General features: G+C 36.6%; 2 protein-coding genes across 5 annotated transcripts; both read right to left on the reverse strand.

Annotated features, from left to right (window-relative positions):
* Window positions 1-2,038: 2,038 nt before the first annotated feature.
* On the reverse strand, window positions 2,039-3,877 carry LOC123710149 (protein D1-like). Its single transcript, XM_045661880.1, has 4 exons — window positions 3,697-3,877; window positions 3,206-3,329; window positions 2,631-2,844; window positions 2,039-2,196 (listed from the first exon to the last, which is right to left on the reverse strand). The coding sequence occupies exons 1-4, from the start codon at window positions 3,874-3,876 to the stop codon at window positions 2,082-2,084; spliced, it is 633 nt and encodes a 210-aa protein (XP_045517836.1). The 5' UTR covers window position 3,877; the 3' UTR covers window positions 2,039-2,081.
* Window positions 3,878-6,215: 2,338 nt separating this feature from the next.
* LOC123709786 (protein D1-like) lies at window positions 6,216-10,176 on the reverse strand. 4 transcript variants are annotated; one of them, XM_045661332.1, is made up of 5 exons: window positions 10,086-10,176; window positions 9,683-9,890; window positions 9,056-9,179; window positions 7,837-8,038; window positions 6,216-6,500 (listed from the first exon to the last, which is right to left on the reverse strand). In XM_045661332.1, the coding sequence occupies exons 2-5, from the start codon at window positions 9,878-9,880 to the stop codon at window positions 6,269-6,271; spliced, it is 756 nt and encodes a 251-aa protein (XP_045517288.1). In that variant the 5' UTR covers window positions 9,881-9,890; window positions 10,086-10,176; the 3' UTR covers window positions 6,216-6,268. The 4 variants fall into 4 exon arrangements, with proteins under 4 accessions (XP_045517288.1, XP_045517289.1, XP_045517286.1 ...); XM_045661333.1 differs by having other exon boundaries at window positions 10,090-10,159; XM_045661330.1 differs by having other exon boundaries at window positions 10,059-10,137.
* Window positions 10,177-24,411: the final 14,235 nt, after the last annotated feature.

Consider the following 24,411-nt stretch of genomic DNA (forward strand, 5'->3'; position numbering starts at 1 on the left):
CATTTTTTACGCCAAATCATTTAACTCATAGATTTCAAATAGGGTAATAAAATGCAAACTCCAAAAGTCCGTGGTGGGGAAGCCCGAAAATAGACGATAGAGGACAAGCCTTCGGAAGTCTGGTAACTGAGCTTGGCCTGGACATACTGAATGATGGGCAGCAACCAACATTTGAGGTTATAAGGAGAGTAACCAGAATAGCCAGCCACTTAGATGTAACAGTATGCACGAGCGACCTATTAGGAAATATCGAAGATTGGGACAGGAAGGAAGACAGACATAGACATAGGAATGATTTCATCGGATCACAATGCCATATTATTCAAAATTAATGCAAAAAATACATCAAGGAATCCAGAGAAAGAGTAGAACAAAAGCCCCCACGACTAAATATGAATAATGTACCGATACAGATGGATAACCACATCCGAATTCTCGGAGTTGATCTGGATGCTAGACTCACATTCAACAGACATGTGGAGAGGGTATGCCGGAAAGCCATTCAGATATATAAGCAGCTGACTAAAGCCGCGAAGATCGAATGGGGACTAAACCAGTAAGTTATCGCGACCGCGTACACTGCCGTTATTGAACCAATCGTAATGTATGCGGCCGCGGTGTGGGCACCCGCGACAAATTAAATCTGTGTGCGGAAAAAACTAAGTCATCTGCAAAGGGGCTTTGCCCAAAAAATTGCAAAAACTTACAGGACGACTTCGTTACACGTAGCAACCCTACTGGCCGGGATACTTCCTCTAGACCTCCGTATTCAGGAAGCCGCTGCCTTATACGAGATAAAAAGGGGGGTCAGCGCGGAAATACTGAAGGAGGGCGAAAAATTAGAAAAGAGAGTGCAATTCGTAGATCTTCCACACCCGGCGAAACAAATGAAACTGTATTACAAGATGCTCACAAATCTGAAAGAAATCGAAAGACACGGCGGCACACAAATCTATACGGACGGCAGCAAAACAAGTATAGGAGTGGGCGCCGCTTGGACGGAATGGAAAGATGGTATGGAACTAAATAGCAAGAAGATGAAGATGGCGCCCCACTGCACAGTATTTCAAGCCGAATTGACGGCACTACGATACGCGACTAGCCACATAAATAAAAATAAGCGTGACGCTAAAATATACAGTGACTCTAGGTCAGCAATAGATGCTATTGTGAGTGGATGATCTCTCGATCCCCAGGTAGCCGAGATCCGCCGGAGCCTGGAAGAGTGCCGCAAAAGAGGAACTCATGTAAGCCTCTTCTGGGTAAAGGCGCACGTTGGTACGCCAGGGAACGAGAGGGCGGACACATTAGCAAAAGAAGCGGCGGAAAAACTCAGATCAAAACCAGAATACGCCGCATGCCCCCTGTCATATATAAAACATCAGATAAGGCAGAGGACTCTAGAGGTATGGAAGGAGCGCTACCTGGGGGGTGAAACAGCTGGAACAACAAAACTATTTATCGGCAATGTAAGAACAGCGTTTCACTCCCCAGATGGCGCAAATTCTTACAGGGCACGGAGCCTTTGCATATTACCTGCATAGGTTTAAAATTAGGACAAGCCCAACATGTGCCTGCAGTTATGAAGAGCAAACAGTAGAACATGTGCTTTTACACTGCCCTATATTCGCATCGTCCAGGCACGACCTGGAGCAACAAATGCAGATGACTGTAGACCGTGGCGGCCTACAGGACATGTTAATAAAGCACAGACCGTGCCTGGAACGGTTCTGCGAAGAAATTCTTAAATATTTAAAGGAGGCAAACAAAACCGAAAGAGCGGGTCTCGCGAGGAATTGCGCCCCGGCTCGCCCATGAATATTGTAAATAAAAATATTACCGATGCAGCCGGGGCGTATTTCGCGACGCCTGCCATTCGCGAACTAGTAGAATTAATTAAATGTATATTGTTTTTATTTTTGGAAAAAATGTGGTATAAAAAGTCCCTGGACAATATGGCAGGGGAGTAGAGGGTTATAAAAAAAAATGGTAATAAAAACGTTATATTTTGAATTGAATTTATTAGAAAATAGATAAATCATCAATTTACATGTTGATATTATTGCGTGTTTAATACATTCTTAGTTGTTGCAGTAACTAAGTTGCGTTGTGAAGAAGTTACCAGCGAGTGGGTTTCCAAGGCGATAGGTCTCTGCGAAATCACCTATGCGCGTGATAATACGGCTCCTAGCCAACCTGTCAATACATAAAGTAGTTAATTACTTTGTACATTTTCGGTGGCTTATTTTCTGTTGCTAAAGCCAGGGCATCAGTTATACGTTCGTAAAAAGTATACCATAGAACAAATCGACATAGATAATCGAATTTAGTATATGTGCCCTTAGACACGTTGACTCCATCATCGTATATTGAATATTAATCCTGTCTTTAAGAAAGTAAAAACTTTCTCAAAGAAACATATACGTATAATATACAGGTATGGATATATGGAATATGTGGGACGACTTATTCCAGGCACTAAAGCCAACAACACGACTGTTTAACCGGCACCTCAGCGCTACAGCTTTAGACATCCTTCGTTATTCTATATAATATAATATATGATACCCCTTCTATTGTACGCATATATACAGTATACTAAAGGGATATTAAGCCTTGAGTAAACTTACCTATAAAGATTTATATCTTCAATGTTTATTGGGCGTTCTTGTTCGTACACAAGCTCAATAATGCGATGTAAGCCGGTACCTATTTCAGGAGACACTGGAGTGAAGGGAACGATAATATGGCCAGAACAGAAGTCCAGTGTGCTTGGAAGGTTCATCGCTAATAGGTTTACAAAGCCTCTGTAATGGCGTGGCAGATTTGTTGGACTATCAATGTCTGGAAGCGAACAAATATAGGATGTGTATTTTAAAATATGATAATAGTATTACGAATAAGTTTGTCGTATTATAATTATTAATTAAATAACTTAGTTATGTATGTAATTTTAAGTACTATATATAAGCATTTGTTTGTGACAAAGATGGATATACATATTATTTTTGACATTACTGTAAACAGAGTTGAAAGAAATAGACGTTTATGATGAAATCATGTGGTTTAAACGTATTATTTTTATGACCTTAATTGAAATGAATTATACAATATTGTAGAGATCGCTGGAGCGAATTCGGCAGGGAGGTTGGAGAGACAGATTCTTAAAACAATTCTAAAAAAATAAATACAAAAATGTACTTACCGATCAGGATCAATGTGTATAGTTTGTCCACGTTACCATTTTCGAAGGAAAACGTATCGAGATCTATGGTTCTAAGAGGAGAAATAAAAGCCCCCAAATTTACGTCTACTGAAGAGAAAGGCGCCTGAAAAAGTAAAATACAAACATGACCTACAAATTCCAATTTTGGGAGGGTTTCGACTTAATTTTATAGATGGATTCCTGTATATTGAACCTTCATATTTGTAACAAGAACCTAGAATGAACTGTGGACTTCTTCATAAGTTTTTTCCTCAAAAATTAGTTTAAGAATATAAAGCATTAGATTCCGACTTATTATAAAATATAGCTATTACCGCGATCTATTGCAGATGACAAGGCAACAAAATCATTTCTTCCTATATATTTTACTTCTAAGATATTTGTTTACAATAATATCCCATAATCTGGAGGGTTTTAAACCGTCTTAAATAGCCTTGTGTTAGGAATCTTAAAAATTATGATAATATCACCTCCATAAATTCCTGCGGTGGCACCGGTAGATAATTGGGTGTAATATTAAAGTTATGAAACGCGTCTGGTACTGAAAACTGCGATTTTGGAGTTTCAAGCCTTCCAGGGATACAGGAGCAATCATTGTAACATTGCGCCTGCGCTCCGACGATCCCCAAAATCAGAACGAATAAAGGCATTGTGCTGTTTTTCAAGTCGCAAGTGTTATGAATAACGCACAAGCTTTTTATAGTAAACCTTCTGATTGAATGCAAATAAGGTAAGTAAAATATTGACTTTGTTAATATTTAAATTAAGTTACTCAATTATTGGTTTAGTGACGCATGTGTGTATAAATGTTTTGCTGTTTTCACTAAAAATCGTGACGAATCTAATACGTAGGTAACACTAACAAAGGTTTAGAACAGTCCAGTTAGAAACATTGGTAATTTAAAATAGTATATTGCATTAATTTGACATTTGTATTGGCGGCAAATCTAAAACTCTTGTTACAAGTGATAATGAACCTAACGCGAGAACATTTTTGTCAATGATTTTTTATGACTTGCGTTGTGGGCTTACTCAACCACAAAGCTATATTGATAGGCTGCGATTACGATTTCTAAAGAAAGTCCCATCTCGTGCCGCTATTTACAATGGGTTTAACGAGTTTAAGCGTGGACATAGCAATCTCAATTATGTCTCTGAGTGGTTCCATCGAATGCGACGATGTGTAGAGAGGAACGAAGATTACTTTGAAAAACAATAAAAAAAACAACTTTCTACATCAAGCCGTTTTTCATTTTCTAAACATTTTCAGGATTATCTTGGTATATTGCCCTTGAAAGCAAATGTCGACAATTTGTCTTTTTCTATTCCTAAAACTAACTTTATTAAACTAATACTTGTACAATTTACGAGACTAATGCATACTTTCGATCGACTAAATATACTAGGAAAAAATTATGCCAGTTAAACAGCAATTTTGCCAATTCTTCGTTTAGTGATTTGGAGCTTTCTATTTATTTTTGTCTTGTATTATCCTTCCCAGCTTCTCACCATTTACTTTTAGGTATTCATTGAAAATACTGGAATCAAGTATTTCGACTATTTGGTTGCGGTTGATGGTGACTATCTTGGTCGTGATAGGTGTCTTACCTATACTACTCAAAACTATATATGGTATAGGAGAGGCGGCGGACAGAAACCGGTGGAGACAGATAGTCCGCTCCTAGATGTTTCCTTGCTGACCACGACGCGAGCTACCGACTGAGAGACTACTTTATTAAACACACAATTAGCGAATATATAATAATACCTTATTCTAATTAAAAATGATTCTAGTAAGACTCGCAGTGTTAGCTAGGTTTACCGGTTTTGTGGTAAAATTTCGGAATACACACCTGTGTACACATCATAATGTATGTGTTTTAATTATTTAAACTAATTAGAAGAGGTACACATTAGTTGAAGGTAAAACGGACAAATGTAGAATATATTTTTAACCTTTTTTTGGCTGAGCTCAAATATAATTCTTATGAATGTAAGATAAGGTTTACCATAATACACAAATAAAATAAAAATAGCCTTTATTCGAGTACTGTTATTTATGTTTTCACTAGTACTCAACCTCCGACGGAGTGAAGGCCTCCTCCAAATTTAACAATTTTTTACCATAGTCTTTACCACAGCTTTTTTCCAAAGTTTACCATATCATACATAATACTAAATCTACGGTATTTTACAAACTCTTTTATCTAAAATGTATGAAAATTTAGGTAAACATAACATATGTTATAAAAGAAAAAATACAATTTATACAAGATAAAATAAAAATACTAGGATTACTACAATTACTACTAGTAATACAGCAGATTAAGTTCGACATAGGCAAGAATGCTTGCTTTAAAACTGATTATCCCACTACCGAATATATCCAGCTCAGGATAGGTACTGTTTAATCCGTTAAAATCGCGAAGAATTCAAAAGAGAAGTCCTATGTTGGTTTTTACAGAAGGAATTTGGAAAATTTAGCTGATTTTAGATCTTAGGAATAAGTAAGGGACGACAGATTTAATATCCTGTTAACTGATACAGCCCAGTCATCACCAAGTATTAGGTGATGACTGGGCTGTAACAATACAACAAGCAGCCAATTAATAACTCAATGACATCTTATTTTTTTATAAAACTATTAAGCGAGAATTGCAATTTATGTAATATTTAAAAACTCCTTGCGATTCAGTAACTCAGAGTGAGTTACTGAATGTCAATCTGAAACTCTCACAGCGGACTCCACCCGCCGAAAAGTATACCTATAAGTATATTATCATTTGTCATTTTTAAACAAGTAAAAAAAGGCATCTTTAATTGGTATAAATTAATGCATCCTACAGGACAGACATGGGTGCCAAGAGCTTGAGTTAGAGGGATAAAGTTCCAGCTCAAATAATTTACGGGAATCAATGTAGTTCAAAAGGATTTGTGTCCTTAAAATCGTTTTCGAAGAAGCAGATTTATTATTAGTAAAATAACAAAGTAACCAATATTTATTTATTTTAATAGACACAAAAACAAAATTTAATTTTTAAATTAGTTATCATGTGCACCACATTGCGTTTTATCTATTTGATCACTATCGCAGTTTGACAGAATTTTACATAATCTTTCACATTGTTTTACACTGCCGTCCTTGTTTGAACATTCATCAGACCCGTCACAGTGTCTCAACTCCGTTATATACACGTTACCAGCGACGGGGTTTCCAAGGTGATAGGTCTTCGTGAATTGTGTAAGGTTTGGTATTACTGGATATCTCGATAGTCTGAAAAAATATACAATTACTGCAAAAGGTACTGCTAAGCGTACGACTAATAGGTCGGTCGAATCACAGCTGAATTTTTCTTTGTAAACGCAATTAGCTCGGTCGGTGAAGGAAAACATTGGAAAGGACAGAATGTCACATAAGGCTAATCCACACACTTGTATATTGACATTAAAATGACCAAAGAAACATATAATCTGTGCTATATACAATTTGTTATTAAAAATCAATCAGGTGTGCAACAACCTTTTTAGTTCTGGGCCCCAAATTAACTGTATGTTTCATGATCATTGATAATGTAATAGGCAAGTAGGTGATCATAACTTTTTGGGTCTAAGGCAAGCCGGTTTCTTCACAAATGCACACATAGACAGAAAGTACATTGGCGCCCTTGCTGTCCGGTGGCTCCGCCCGGTCTCAGAGATGTCAAGTCAAGTCAAAAATCATTCATTCATATAGGTAGCACAATGTACACTTATGAACGTCAAAAAAAGAAATATACATGAAATGCTTCTAATTTTACATTTACTGCCAGTTCTCAAATCAAGGGCGTAGAACGGAAGAGAAGAACTGGCAATAAACTCTCAGCCACTCTTTTTAATCGCCAAGTTTTTTTGTATTACACATTTGTTAATATTTATAATTTGTTATAGAGATTATTGTTTTATTAGTGGGAGGTAGTTTTAGAAATGTTTTATTATGCTATTTAGATTAATATTTTTAAATTGTGTAATGATAAGAGGAAGTCTTACATATAAGAAACATAATATAAAAACGTGTTCTGTTAATTTATGTCAAGAAAATGTTTAAGATACTTAAGACAAATATATCACAGAGCATGTTAAAATATTATCGAAATGACTCTTTGCTTCCGTTATTCCGATTCCAAGTGGTTATTATAAATACTGGTCATAAATACTGTTAAATAAAAACTTTATTCAACTTTTCAATTGTTTTGAATTTGGAACACGTATATTATTTGAGGACAGCTCTATACGACACGGTGACATTGAGTCTTTTAGAAAATATTTGGAGCAAGCAGTAGAGAAATTTCCCTTGGAAACAGTGGGTAAATCCATTGATTCGTGGCCAAACATAGAAAGGCCTGTATAAAAGCCAAAGGTGGCCATTGAAAACATTTTTTGTGCTGAGACTTTAATACATATGTGGGTTTAAATTTTAATAATATTATACTATTCATTTAAAAAAACAACCTATTTTCATTTACAACAGACCTTCTGGCTGAACTAGGTATAGTGGTTATATATTTAATAAGGACAAATTATTTCATTGCTTTTTTAACCAAATTACAAAATAAGTATTCAGTATTACTTACTTTAAAAGATCTAGTTGGTATGCATCAATATGTCCTTTTTGCTCGTACAACAACTTTCCATGACGATGGACTCCGCTTCCTAAAGCAGGTAAGGGCGGTGTAAACAAGACTATCACATCTCCAGATGTTGGTACGATGTTCTCCACATTCCTTATATTCATCAAAAGGGTGATAATTTTTCCATTTGACTCGCCATCAAAGTCTAAAAAGTAAATAAATAAATCATTGACTTGAAAACTAATTTTGATTTTATACATCTGCTTTATAATGGAACTAAACAATAGTTCAACTCCATAGTTTATCGAACTGTGAAAAAAAATCTATAAGCGATGTTACAATCGGAAAGGAACATCTAATGTTAGACATGAATCATACATACATACTATTAAAATATTTTTAACCTAATTCAACATTGAAAGAAAACACTTTTTTACCGGATGGAAGCTATGTATTATTATAAACTTATAAGGGGTTAATAATATCAATCCGTAAAAATACAGGACTCCGTGAGTCATTTCTGCAAAAACCCGTCATCTTTTAGTCGATAACAACTCCGGAGAAATAAATAAAGATAATACAACTTCCTCTACAGCTGTGATACTTTTTGACATTCAACACCTTTTCTATTCAGTCACCGTGACCACGCACGCTGTAAAGCACGCGAGTCGTCGAATTTTTTTTTAATTTTGTAAAATAATTATAAGTTTATAATAATACATAGCTTTAATCCGGTTAAAAAGTGTTTTCTTTCAATGTGTAAAAGCTATGTTAACAAAAGACAATCCTAGTTCAAAATGACAAACGTGACTAAGTAAAAAATCATTAATAGGCCTTTTATTGCTTTCAATCTTGTTCTTGTTCAAATTTACAAAGTAATTGTAAAATATGACCAGCCACTTTCCGTGCGGCTTGACACCTTGGCGTTGCGTTGAGATGTAAGGTCACTTCTACCGGACTTATCTTAGAAAGTGTTCAGAGGAGTTATTCGGTCTAATGCCTGCGCCTGAGATTCATTATCGGACGTCAAGGCAGAATAAAAATACCATCCGTATCACCTTGACGTCCGTCGTTCCACAACTGTGCGTTTTTAAAGGCAGATTTGCCGCGCACCACCACTATGTGGAACAACGCACTCGTGACCTGGCAGTGTGATTGTCTATCACTTAACATCAGATGAGCCTCCTGCCCGTTTGCCTAATATTTAAAGAAATGTGCTCACCGATAGATAGCAATGTGTAATATCCACGTTTTTTCCCTTTATTGTAACTTATAGTTTTAGCGTCAACAAGTCTAAGAGGAGGTATGAAATTTCCTAAATTAACTTTTGCCGTGCTATAGTCCACCTAAAACATATTTATATATTTAAGTTAGACAGTACATAAATAATATATAAGGATGAAAACGTGTTTCTATTGAATTATTTTTGTGCTACACAAAAGTTTTACGGATATAATCTCGCTTCGTGCAACCGATAGTATTGTATTTATTAATTATAAAAATAAATGTATAATGTTTTATGAATAAACAATTTTTTTTATAAAATTTTCATCTATCACTACGGAATATAAAAATATACACTTATTATCATAATTACGCAAGGAATTCTTAAAAATCAGTCAAACCGTTTCGGAAGAGTTTGATTACAAGTATTGTAAGATTTATACATATTGTCAAGCATCGTTAACATGTTAACAGGAAAAGACTGGTTGCCTACGACACATGGAATGCAAAGTGGTGGCACTTTCTTTTTATCAAATTCTCCTTTTTATTCTGTATGATAAAGTTTTTTTTATTATTTCTTTCTTTCTGATAATACGAAAAATACATTATAATAAATTGATAATACCTCTAGAATATCCTTCGGTGCGACTTCTACGTAGTTCGGAGTTATGTTTAAATTTCTAAACGCCTCGGGAACACTTTCACAAGATTTTTTGGACTTCAAAATCCCTGAAATGCAAGTACAATCTTCGTCACAGCTGTCCAAGTTAGTATTCCCTAGAACGGCTTGAGTAAGGAACAGCACGTAGAGAAGGAGTACCATTTTGACAGTTCTGAAATTTTGTATGATAATCATTAGTCTAAAATCTACCACGTTTTTGACAAAGTATAAAACGTCTATAATATTTTCATGAAGAGTCTTAGTTTTGCCCAACCAGTCCCAGGCGTTTTCTAAGACTTTTCATACATACAGATTGACGGTAATCTTATGGTAGACATACAAAAGAATAAACTGTAAGTTTAAATACCAACTATAATAGCGAGTTTGAGACAAAATAAACTATAGCTAGAATGATGTCCCACTAGTGTTCGCCAACTTATATATTCGATTAATATTATGTATCATTATTTATATTAGGTAATAAAACCTTATCGTTAAGAAAAAACACGACATAGTATGTAGTATTTAAATATATTGTTACGAGCTAGGGGATCGGATAGAAAATGCCGTGGATTTCTTCAAGGGTTTATTTATTGGTAAATCAAATGAGGAATTTATGGGCACAAATTAATAGCAGAAATGCACTTATAGCACACAAAAACAATCACTTATTACTTCACTTATGCACACTTCACACAGTACTTTATCACTTATATTCACTTATATTCACTTTTATCGCTTCGGTGTTTCGCTCTTGTAATCGCATTCAAAACTAAGTGACTAGTCGCGTTTCGGCTCGCTTATATATCCCTGGGAATAATTCTAAACAATATTCGAGAACTTTCTAGGCGGGCTTGCTACTGAGTAGCGATTGCACAATTCTAGAACGTTCGCACTCTTTGTCTCTTTCGCACGTTGCTCCGTCCTTGTCGTACGGCGTTCTAGAGTGCTCGTCTAGTTTCGAGAAAGTTCTGATCTTCTCTCTCTCTCTCTCGTATCATTTCGTCCTTGTCTCACACCTAGAAAGTTCTGTCTAGAATATTCCTTCATCAAAGGGGTATAACTAGGCCTGAAAACGCCTGAAAACGGGTCTCCTGAAAACTGCACCACTCGACTACACATGTTCTGAAACTGACTGAAAAAATGTTTCAGCTTCCTGAAAACTAGGGTAACATTATAGAAATTACAATTAACTAATATGTGATTGAGCCTCTCCTGAAACGGTCAGAAATCATATTTCAGCCTGCTGAAAAGTTCTCTAACTAGTGGAAAAATCTAGAAACATTGTAGTCGACCCGTCTTCGTAACACTACCCCCTCCTTAGACATGCTCGTCCCGAGCATCATTACTCCCTTTATAGGTGGCCATTATCTTTTCCCATCGAGTCTGCGGATCCTTAACAGCTGCACAAGCTCTACATTTCTTGATCCAGTCTTCTACATCTTCACGATAATGTATCCAATAAAACATTTCCTTAACCTTCATAAGAGTCCGTTTTACTCCTAAATGTCCACTAGACAAGTCACTATGACACATTTCTAATATGTCGCGAACCTTGAATCTTGGCACAACAAACTGCAAATGATCGCCTTGAGCATTTTTCAATTTGCGACATAACACTCCATTATGTAGAACTAAACTATCCCATTGAGCCCAGTAACTCTTAGTAGTGGTACTTGTTGATGCAACTTTACACCATTGTGGCTTGACAGCTGAAGATTTCATCCAGTCCAGAATTGGTTTAATGTCAGAATCTTGATGTTGCTCTTCCTGAATTAATTTACCACACCAATCTGGACTAATCGTATCCGTTCTTAGTATCCTCACTGGTTCATTATCCCTTCCATCCTCTTCGTTAACTTTATCGCACGGTCCTTGAGACACATCATCTGAACTCCTTAGCTCTCTTTCATGAATAGATAACATGTCAGAAAATTTCTTTAATTGTCCCTCTGCGTTTGATAGAAGTATTGACAGGGCTTCCTTATAGTTATCCAGAACTGTTCGAACTGCGTTCCACTCTTGTTGATTACTAGCCTGTCCGTCCACATTGATTACTCTACAGGCGTCATAACTACTTTTTGAAGAGTTGCCTTTAAAACAAACTTCCTGCTCTCCACACTTGAACATTCCCTTTTCCAGATCTATCTTACACTTATAATACTTCATGAAGTCTAATCCGATTATGCAGTCATCTACTATGTCGGCAAGAACAACCTTGTGTCTGTATAAACTTCCACCAATCTTGAAGGTTGCGATACCTTCTCCCCGGTCGGTTATGCGCTGACCTGTTGCCGTAACAAGCTGTACAATTCCTCTAGAAGGGCTTTTATAAAATGTCTTCAAAAGCTGGTATCTGATCACTGTACGTGAAGCTCCTGTATCAAGTGTCAGATCACACTTAGTGCCATTGACTTCTCCTTCGATAACTAAGGTATTCCCACGTCTAACCTTCACATCACCTCGGAAGTCTTTCTTAGGGCACGAAAACCTCATGTGCCCTACTTCCCCACAGATATAACAGGTTGGCCCTCGTTGACCATTAGCTTTTTCCGTGATAGCCCTAATGCGGTAAGGTTGAGGGTCTTTCCGAATTGCCTCCACCTCCAACGCATGGGCTAGAGCATCCTTAAGTTCCTTATGGTGACCAAGGTTCACAGCTATTCGAATTTCACGGTCTCGAATACCGTCGACAAAAGCTTGAACCAACATCTTATCTGCAACATCTGGTGAGGATGCGTAGGCCTTCCTTACCAGCTTCTCTATTTCTAGTCCCCATTTTTGCAAACTTTCATTTGTCTGCTGTATTCTATCCTTCAATTGAGCCCTGTAAACGTGTTCTAAATGTGCGTCTCCATACCGTGATTCCAGGGCATCTAGCAGTTGCTTCAACGTCACCTTACCTTTCTTGGTATCTAATATGGAGAGGGCTTCGTCTCGCAATCCCAGAATAAGGGCGGTAACAGCTTGATCGTCAGTCCACCCGTTTGACTCTGCTACAGTCTCAAACTGCGGCTTGTACGCGCCCCAAGAAGATGTACCATCAAAGGGAGGCACTTTCACATTTCCAGGTGGTGCTACAGTCGTGACAACACCAGAGGTCTTCAGGCATTGGATTTCATTTTCTAATCCAAGGATACGTTTATCCTGCTTGGATAGCTTACAATCCATATTAGATTCCAAATTCTCGATCTTTTCATCTACCTGTATTTTCAGGTCACAAAGTTTTTCTCCTATTCGGCGAGCCTGCTCCTCTTGACGTCGTGCCTGCTCCTCTATCATGCGACGTGTCTGAGCCTGTTCTTCCATCATTTGGCGTGTATGTTCGTCTTGACGGCGTGCCTGTTCTTCTTGACGGCGTGCCTGTTCTTCCATCATTTGTTTTGTCTGTTCTTCCTGACGGCGTGCCTGTTCTTCTTGACGGCGTGCCTGTTCTTCTTGACGGCGTGCCTGTTCTTCCTGTCGGCATGCCTGTTCTTCTTGCCGGCGTGTCTGTTCTTCAATCATTTGGCGTGTCTGTTCTTCCTGACGGCGTGCCTGTTCTTCAATCATTTGGCGTGTCTGTTCTTCCTGACGGCGTGCCTGTTCTTCCTGACGGCGTGCCTGTTCTTCCTGACGGCGTGCCTGTTCTTCCATCATTTGTCGTGTCTGTTCTTCTTGACGGCGTGCCTGTGCTTCCATCATTTGCTGCAGAGCAAGGAGGATGTTGCCATCGTTACTTTCACCCATCCCGCGGTTCGCATCGAAACTTTGTCGCCGGGCGGCGTCGCGTGCTGATTGCGCCCTTGTCTGCACTCCCTCCGCAGCTGAAGACTCTGCCACAGACTCCTCTTGATTCTCCCTTGGAGTAATTGGCATGTTTCTATCCCACTTCTGACACCAAAATGTTACGAGCTAGGGGATCGGATAGAAAATGCCGTGGATTTCTTCAAGGGTTTATTTATTGGTAAATCAAATGAGGAATTTATGGGCACAAATTAATAGCAGAAATGCACTTATAGCACACAAAAACAATCACTTATTACTTCACTTATGCACACTTCACACAGTACTTTATCACTTATATTCACTTATATTCACTTTTATCGCTTCGGTGTTTCGCTCTTGTAATCGCATTCAAAACTAAGTGACTAGTCGCGTTTCGGCTCGCTTATATATCCCTGGGAATAATTCTAAACAATATTCGAGAACTTTCTAGGCGGGCTTGCTACTGAGTAGCGATTGCACAATTCTAGAACGTTCGCACTCTTTGTCTCTTTCGCACGTTGCTCCGTCCTTGTCGTACGGCGTTCTAGAGTGCTCGTCTAGTTTCGAGAAAGTTCTGATCTTCTCTCTCTCTCTCTCGTATCATTTCGTCCTTGTCTCACACCTAGAAAGTTCTGTCTAGAATATTCCTTCATCAAAGGGGTATAACTAGGCCTGAAAACGCCTGAAAACGGGTCTCCTGAAAACTGCACCACTCGACTACACATGTTCTGAAACTGACTGAAAAAATGTTTCAGCTTCCTGAAAACTAGGGTAACATTATAGAAATTACAATTAACTAATATGTGATTGAGCCTCTCCTGAAACGGTCAGAAATCATATTTCAGCCTGCTGAAAAGTTCTCTAACTAGTGGAAAAATCTAGAAACATTGTAGTCGACCCGTCTTCGTAACAATATTAATAGTGATAGGATAAAAATACTGACATTTTATTATTTTGCTTGGATTATTATATCAATAGTATTGTAGTGTAGTGTCACCACAAGTTAGTGGCCCAAACCGTCTTCGGTAGGAAGTTTTAAGGCTACAGCCTCGAAAAATGTATCTTCTATGTCTACTGTTTAAGACTGTTACCCAACAACTAATGATGATACCAACAAAGTCTCCCTCCCCTTTCTGGCAAAGAGTCTCAACAGACCGCTCTTGCAAAAAAAAAATACTATCAAACAGTCCATTGCGTAGTCAATCTAACCAAAAATTAGAAGCAACAATTAGTACTTCAAACAGATGAAAATTTCTGTACTGTACTAAGCTAATCCAACGTAAACTATCCAAACTGAGAAGGAAACGGACGACTCGTACATTAACGCCAAAAAAATTATCAAACCACTACCATTACTTTTATATGGGATAAAATATATATCTAAATTAACAGATCTTATAAATAAGATATTACCGCATAATAGCTACTCATACAAAGTTATTAATAGAGACAAGCTAAGAGTTACGGCCCCGTCAACTGCAATAAATAAAAACTTGATAAAACTTATCCGGAGCAATGGCCTTTTTGGTCAGACATTCACACAGGATCAGATCAAATGCTATATGATTGTTATTAAAACCTGCATTATACCACCCGTATAGAAGAACTTGAGAAAACTGGTACTGGTCCCTTGAATATATTCTTTATCAACGTAGAACCCAGTATCAATAACCCTAAATTAAAAAAAATATATATATTAGGTCCTTACATATGAAGTTGGCGTTTTGTCGTACTGGTCACTTTGACCTCAACTACCTCCTCTTTGGTTAGGAATTTCAAATTCAAATTTGTACAGCTATTTACTCATGTATTTGTGCTTCGATGACCGTCATTCATTTGTTTTTTTCTTCTGCTTTTTCTATTTGCGTCACTTATTTTACAAAATGGAAAACTTAAAGTATCGCATTATTTACGAGTACGAGTGCTAGTGCTGCGGAAACAACTCGAAGGGTGAATGATTTGTATGGCGGTCATGTTGCAAAAGAAAAGTTCATTTTTGGTTCCAACGTTTTCGTTCTGGAAATTTCGACCTGCAGAACGAGCCCCGTGGACGGCCTGAGACCCAAGTTGATAATGAAGTATTGAAGGCGATCGTGGAAGCGGATCCATCGCAAACCACGTCCGAGTTAGCTGCAGGCTGCGGTGTTAGTGATAAAACTGTTTTAATTCACTTGAAGCAAATTGGGAAGATTAAAAATCTTGAAAGCCGGGTACCTCACGAATTGACTGAAGCAAACCGGCAAATGCGCGTCGACTGCTGCGTTACATTACTGAACCGGCACAATAATGAAGGTATTTTAAACCGAATCATTACCTGTGATGAAAAATGGACAGCGCAATGGTTGGATCCTGGCCAGCCACCCAAATCCTGCCCCAAGCGAAAATTAACCCCAAAAAAGTTACTTGTAAGCGTTTGGTGGACTAGTGCCCGTATTGTTCATTGCAGTTTTCTCAAATCTGGCCAGACTATTACGGCTGATGTCCATTGTCAGCAATTGCAAACCATGATGGAAAAGCTAGCACCTAAACATCCTAGGCTGGTCAATCGCTTCACGCCACTGCTACTTCACGACAACGCTAGACCACACACTGCACAACAGACGGCTACCAAATTAGAAGAGCTTCAATTGGAATGTCTTAGACATCCTCCGTACTCCCCGGACCTTGCTCCAACAGATTACCATTTTTTTCGAAATTTGGACAACTTCTTGCAAGGAAAAAAATTTAACTCTGATGGGGCAGTCCAAATCGCCTTCACAGATTTTATTGATTCCTGGACCGACTGTTTTTTTTAGTAAAGGGATCAATGAACTACCTATGAGATGGAAAAAGTGCATAGAAAACAATGGTCCATACTTTGATTAATTAAATATATTATATTTAAAAATATTCGACTTTTTGTTCCTCCAATACAAAACGCCAATTTCATATGTAAGGACCTAATATTTACCACACCAGAGGCAAAATAGAAGAGCCAAGAAAATATACTGAAATTGGTGTCAACAAAGGTATCAATATGGTCTTACTAAAAATAACTGTTTGCGTCTTTATAGGTGTTAAAGGCGCACATAGACATACAACTACGGATTTCCCAAAAAAGGATAACAACACACCAGCTACTTGAACTCTGTGCTTTGTTAAACATCGAGCAACTTATAAAGGTTGCCGTGTTGATCAGGAGATTTGTGCTCGAAAAATGGCAAACATAGGAAAGGGGAAAGTTCCTGTAGAAAGCCTACGTACATACATACATACACAGTTGAAGTTCAAATACGTGACTTCTCTTCATTAAAACCTTCCAGGTATAGTATACTACAATCCTCAAACAACCAGGATAGAAACATTTCGTTACTACCGGTATATGTGCCCAGCGCTGCAAACACTTACAGTTGTAATAAAAATATAGAGAATACGTAAACTCAGGAAGTGAGCTCTTTAGGGTAAAACGTTTCCTTAGAAAGCTTTGCATGGTCTACACTTGCGTGGTCTATTGTAAACGCAAGAGGCTCGTTCGGACTATTTTAAGTTAGATACTCCGACGTCACTTCATTGACCTTGTTTTTTTGTATAAAATATGTGACTTTTGTACTCATACTGGCATTCTTCCTAAATTTTAATTTTTTTGTAATCCTTGAGTTACTAGAACTAAAAGTCTTCTATACGTACATACGGCTCCCTTATCTGCTACTTTTAATGACACACTATACACTGGGTATAGGCTATCTCGCTCTTATAACTTGATTACTAACATTGATGAAAATATTGATATATTTTACAACCTACCTTTGTTTATCATGCACTTAAAGAGGTTTAAGTTTTCATTTAGATTTAGTTATTATTAAAAAATTTATGCGTAAACATTATTTTAGAGCTTATAAATAAAAAATCATATAAATTATAATAAAACAGTCAGAAAAGATTGACATCCTTACCGAAAACTAAAATATGGAGCAATTTGACAAATAAAAAGAGTTCCCGAAACTTTCTTTCTAGTTCATCTCGTCCGCCCTATTATTTGAGAACTGGTAAGTAGGTTAATGTACGTTAAGAGTTATTTACAACTGCACATATTCATATTATAGAAGAAAACACGAAGACAATATACAAAGCCAAAACAGATTACATTAATAAACAAATTGACCCAGAAACCATAAGTGAAGTAGATTAGTAGATAAAAAGAGAAAACTGCAAATCAAACATAAAACAAACGGCAAATTAATATCTTACAGAAAAAACTAAATAAAGTCAAGGTATTCGCTTCTTAAAATATTTCTTCTATCTTCATAAATTGTATTGCAATCAGCTAAAACCCGCATTAAGCAGATAAATCGTATTCGTACAAGAAACGAACGTTTACGTTACCGACATGATTAATTCAAGTTGTTCAAGTATACCAATAGCATAAAGACGCGGGCATCGACTAGTACATCTATTATTTAAACAAAATATATCTGTAACGTTTCCATATATTTTACATACAATTTACCTTATCACATCCCGACGCTAATATATTATTGTCGACTGATTACTATATATTTAAAAATGCAAATAAGGAAAATGTTCCTTAGTTTGTTGTATTTAAAATTTTTCGTGCAATCCAAAAGTCATGACTCTTGATGAACTAACAAGCTATCAAAAAAGCTTGTTTATATTACAATGAAGACTTTAATGCGAAAATTAAAAAAATTTTTTTAAAAGAAAGTGATTTCATTTTTACAGAATTTCTAAACGACAATACCACTGTACAATATTATAACAGTTGAAGAACGAAATATAAAGAAAACATACATAAATGATTTTCGTTTTAATATTATCATATAGACCGGACAACCGCCTTCATTGTTTCGCGTCTAATAATTTACGTCAACATCTTTATTTGACTACTGACAATTCCAAAGGATAATTAATATTAAAAATTTAATTCTTTCTTTGTTCATCAAATTTATATTTATTCGTTTTAGATAATTGAACTTTGTGTGGCCCCAGTTACAATGGTAACCCAAAGTGTTTTTTTTTTTACTGTTCTTAAGTAGATTCACATAAATAGATTAGGTACCTAGTCTTTGATTGTTTTTTGTTTGTTAATTAAACACTTTACTTATCGTCAAGTACACTTTAAATTTACATGTAAATTATGTACCATACGTAACACCCTGAATAATAATAATATGTATAATACCTGAAATATGTAAAATTTTAAACATGGTTACACTGTTAAGAGAATGAGTTAAAGAAGCAACATTTTTAAAGAAGAGGGGATCGTAATCTAGAATTCTTGAAGCTTATAAATACCGAATACATACATTTGTGTATATTTAGTAGACTAGTGTTTTTACGTTTTTGTTTCCCATTAGACTCCTATGACCCGACCTCCTTTGTTGTATAATTCGGTTGTTTTTTTATATCATATTTATAAATTATACAATTATTATGCGTATAGCTCTCGTTAGGATCACAAACATATAATAATTATGTAAAACATATTATAATTATTATTATTGCCGCCTGTTGCCTAATAACTTATGTAACCTACTTACTTTTTGTTTTTTGTTTGTATAATTATGTATATTATTGTAACAAAGTATAAAGTAACTCGTTAACCGACCTACGCAAGCGGACCTCGTTGGTGAAAACCACATGAAAATCTACGCAGAAGCGAACACGCGATACTGGCGAAGGTTATCACTTGTATTCTTCCAAGTGATGAGGACTAATAGGGATTAGGGCCACTGGAGGGCCAGTAGCCGGAACTTGTACCGCATTGAACAAATGTGTGAATATGATGATTTTGATTATTTAGAATGTGATAATTAAATATTAAATGAAACATACGCAGAACAATTCGTTTTGTATTGCAGTCGTTATCTGTAAACAGTTAATTAACTTTTATCTATGTTGTTATACGTCATACATATATTATGACGAATTTTAAATAGAAATATGAATTGAGTTCATATAAAGTTGTTCGATAAGATTAATGTCAGACAAAAATTATAAATATATTACTAGTAGCTTAAAAATATTTACTTACTATTGGAGAATAGAATTTTCATCAATTCAGAAATAGTCCGAACAGACTTTTAATCATTTTCTTTTCGCATTGCGTATTAACACAATGATTGTTAATGTAGGCCTAAACTAGTACTAACTAGCTCTATGGTAGAAACTTGGGTCACTTTGTGGATTGTAGTCTGTCCATATAATATAAGAGCTTAAACACTGAATAGAAATACAATAAATCCAAGTGCGTTTTTCTTCTTTTATTTGTTTTAGGAAATAATAAATCTTAGGGTTGATTCAACATCGTTGAAAGAGGTAAGCGTCTGTTTCTAAAGCATAAGTGAGGCGGCTATAGGGGTGCCAAGAGATCCTTCTGAGTCAACCAATGCCGCCTTTTAGGTCTGGCCCTCAGTTTTCTGTATCAGTCTCGTTTTTTTCTTTTTTTTTATATACATGTGTCTTTACTACGACATCATGGAACATTACAATCTAGCCTAATTTAAGACTAATAAGTAATTTAAGTCTAACCTAATTTACTAAAAAGGATTGTAATAAGTAAGTGTCCAATAACGCTACTTATAGTCTCTATTAAAGGGAAGACACTCTGTTCTTGTGTTTTCATTTTTTCATTCACTGTTTAGCACTTAATATTAAAGTACACTAACACTAATTCACTAGTTCAAATGGTTTTATCCTTTTCAATCTTCTCACTAGGTCGGTGGTATCAAGGAGTTGAATAGCCTCGACATTCACGTGATGGTGGAGCCTATGTTCGTGTGCTCCAGCAGCCTTTTTTATTAATGTGGTGACGTCCTCTACATTAAGGTCCCGGTGGAGGTCGTAATTGCGAATGTACCAGGGAGCATTGACTATTCCCCTGAGCACTTTGTTTTGGAATCGTTGGATTACTTGGATATTACTATTACTGGTACAGCCCCACAGCTGGCAATCATAAGTCCATACAGGTGTCAGGACTTGTTTGTAGATCAATAATTTATTTTGTACTGATAACGTGGAATGCCTTCCGAGCAACCAGTACAATTTAGAGTAACGGAGATCCAACTCTTCGCGTTTCTTTTTAACATGGACCTTCCATCGGAGTTTGGTGTCTAGCGTCATACCTAGGTACTTAGCTGAATTTTGGAACGGCACTTTGACGTTATCAATATATACTGGCAGGTAATTTGATGTTTTGTTGGAAAAGTTTATGTGAACTGATTTAGACTGATTTAGTTTTATCCGCAATTTTTTGGTCCACAAGCCAACAATATTTATGGCTTTTTGTAATTTTACTACCGCTTCCTTTTCAGTAGTCGCCGTAGACATGATAGCAGTATCATCGGCAAAGGTCGCGATAACGTTATCTTTTAGATCAGGAATATCGCATGTGTATAAGAGGTACAGGACCGGACCTAATACACTCCCTTGCGGCACCCCAGCTTTTATTTCTTTTAGTTCTGAATAATCATCATCTTGTCGTACTCTAAACATTCTTTGTGTTAAATATGACTCAAGGATATTTGAAAATTGACGAGACAGTAATTTCCTTAATTTATGAACAAGTCCTCGATGCCACACTTTATCAAATGCTTGAGCTACATCCAGAAAGACAGTGGAGCAGACTTTTTGTTCTTCTAGTGCTTTTTCAATATTATTTGTGATTCTATGAACTTGCTCTATGGTAGAATGTTTTTCTCTAAAACCGAATTGGTAATCTGGTATGAGCTGCTGTTTGACAATAATAGGGTTAAGACGTTTGAGAAAGATTTTCTCAAATAGCTTTGCTATAACAGGTAACAGTGAGATTGGCCTGTAAGACGTGACTTCGTGTGGAGGTTTTCCTGGCTTGGGAATCATTATAACTTCCGCAACTTTCCACATATTGGGAACATATTGAAGTCGAAATGAGGCATTAATTAAGGTTGTCAATTTAACTACGGCTTTACGGGGGAGATGCTGAAGGACTTCACCCGTAATTAGATCAAAACCTGGTGCCTTCTTTTTAGTTAGACATTTAATTTCACTTAAAACCTCTTTTGGTGTGACTAGACGGATGTTCAGCTCTTCTGACGTTATTTCTTCGAAGTTAAGTAAATCTTCTTCATCGATTTGAAATATATTTTCTAGATGATCAGCAAACCTCTTAACTTTTTGTACGTTACTTGCAGCCCAATTCCCATTAGACTCTCGTAAGGGAGGAATATGTGTTGTAGGTTTTTTGATATTTCTTATCGCTTTCCAGATGGAGTAATCGGTGAAACCATCAGAAGTTAATTGGTTTAGGTATCTCTTTATTGAAGTATCTTTATGTATTTTAATCTCTCTCCTCAGTTGTTTAGTTTAGTTGTGGAATGCCACCTTTTTCTTTGAGTTCGTTTTGTCTTTATCAAATTTTTAATCTCTTCTGGGAAGTAGTTGTTTTGTACCTTTTTCTTAAATTTTGGAGTATTACTCCAAGCAGCTTGTTGGATGTTCTTTGTAAATCTATTGACTTCTAAATCTAATTGTTCCTCAGTCTTTAAAGGTACTCTAAGGTCTACCATATTGACAAGATAAATTTTGAAGTTGTCCCAGTCCGTATGCGTGTTCACGAGAGATGGATTCAGTTTTCGCTTTATAGGGTCTTCGCCAATTGTGAGTAAGATTGGTGAGTGATCTGAGTTCATATCATAGGCTTCCTCTATTTGGAGAACATTTGGTGATACTTCTCTAAATATGAAGAAATCTATAAGATCTGGTATTTTATTCTTGTCTGTTGGCCAGTATGTGGGCCTTCCTGTGGAAATTGCATCACATCTCAAATTTTTCATAGCATTGAACAGTTCTTTTCCTTTGGTCGATATTAATCTTGATCCCCAGTAGGTATGTTTTGCATTGAAGTCGCCTCCCAACACAAATCTATTTCCAAGACTTTCTAGCAGGGTTTTGTACTGGTCGTACTTAAGTGCATGTCTTGGTAAATAGATGATATTGTTAATGGATACCGCTTCATTGATAGGCTCACAGCCACAGCCTGTATATGCTCTTTTTCATATTTAAAGACCTCATGGTGTTTTAAGCTATCCTTTATTATAACTGTACTTCCCCCACTGGATTTATTACTTGGGTGAAGGGCATGGTAGGCATTATATCCTTTAAATTTAATGTATGACTCCCTGGTAAAATGTGTTTCCGATACCAAGCAGATGTCAATGTTTTCATGTTTAAGAATTATCTGAAGTTCTCTTTGGTGTTTTAAAAGCCCATTAGCATTCCATGCCATTATTTTTAAAGCCATTATTGCTTAAGACGTTTGGGAGCAGCTATTTTGGTGCCGCTTTCTAGTTTTTTAAGTCTTTCATCAAAGGATGTCAATAATGAAAGTATGGTGTTAATCTTTTCATCCATGCCTGTGCTAGCTATCTCATTTTGTTGTGTTGGGGATGGAGTCTTAGGACCTTTAGTTACCTGGGCAAAAGAAACAGTTTTGGAAACTAATTTTGCTGGTTTTACCGATTGGTCCGTTTCTATCATTGATTTTGATTTTAAGACATTTCTCATTTTCTGTAATTCTTTTGCTACTACACAGCCTCTGTAATTAGCTGGATGTGACTCACCACAGTGAACACACTTCGGTTTCGCGTCTTGTGGCTTGTTACAATCGACTGTGAGATGCTTTGCAGTGCATTTCACACACCTCGGCTCCTTGGAGCAGTATTTCTGTGTATGCCCATAAGCCTGACACCTCTTGCATTGGGGAATCAATTTCGGTGATTTCAGTGGCTGTACATCAATTTTGCAGCCAAGTATGGATTTTATTTCGTAGATATTTTTTATGTTTTCCTGATGGTGGAAAGACAGAATAAACATGTTAAGCGGTTCTTTGGTTTTCCAGCTATATTTGACGGCTGCGTCTAAAATTTTAAATCCTTGGCGAGTAAGGTCTTCAACTATCCTTTCAGGCTTGCAAGAAGCATGGAGATTTTTTGCCAGTACTCTTATTGGCCTGCTCTGCTTGTTTTCGTAAGAGAACCACGAGGCATCTTCTTCTTTAAGATGTTTTGTGATCACTCTGTAGGTAGCTTCACTATTGGTGTTAATCTTCACCGATCCATTTCTAAGCATTTTTACTGTGAACGAGTCTTTATTCAATTCTTTTTTAAGTAAGGAATCGTAGAATGATTGGTATTCAATTACATTTTCGACAATAATCGGGGGTGGAAGGGGTTCTTTTTTAGGCTTTTCTTTGGTTACTTTATTACAAGTAACTTCTTTCATGGGGTAAGGGGAGGTGTTTAGTTTCCTTTTCTTTCTGGTTTTTTGTCGCACCCATTCCGTTTCTTTAGCCAGTTCTTCTTCGTCCGTCTCATACTGAATTGATTCAGTCGCGTGATAATTTTTCTTAATAGACGAGAAGGTCAGCGTTCTTGGTCTAAGACTCTAAGGCATGTAGTTTTCCTTCACCGTACAAGCAAATACTGGATGTGAACATAGACAGAAAGTCCATTGGTGTACAGCTCGAACCTACGAATTTTTCTCAATTGTCTCTGTGCCTTTTAAACCGAGAAAAAAAATTAAGCACTAATTCCTTAAAAAAATAAGTAGTTAAGGTAACAAGCCTAAGTTACCCCTGAGCCAGGAAATTTAAATAAATTATTAAATATGGCTCTTATAGGTTTCTCGTTTCGAGAAACTTCTTACTTTAGATAATTCCTTTTACCCTACATGGAAATTTTATAACATTTCATTTCCTTGACACATCATAAGTTAGTTTTTTTTATTCAATGTGGACTATCAATATACGTAATACATGGAACACGTACATTACGTTGGTTGTATTAATAAAACTTTTTGCTAGGGTAAAATGCTCCTTCTCGGAAAAAACTCGTAACGGCATACTTCGGTGAAGTATCCTAAAGCTTTCTATGTAGGAGAAATAAAAATGGGACAGATAAATTTAAATTGCT

This window comes from Pieris brassicae, chromosome 5 (genome assembly GCF_905147105.1).
Source record: "Pieris brassicae chromosome 5, ilPieBrab1.1, whole genome shotgun sequence".
In the NCBI taxonomy this organism is placed as follows: domain Eukaryota; kingdom Metazoa; phylum Arthropoda; class Insecta; order Lepidoptera; family Pieridae; genus Pieris; species Pieris brassicae.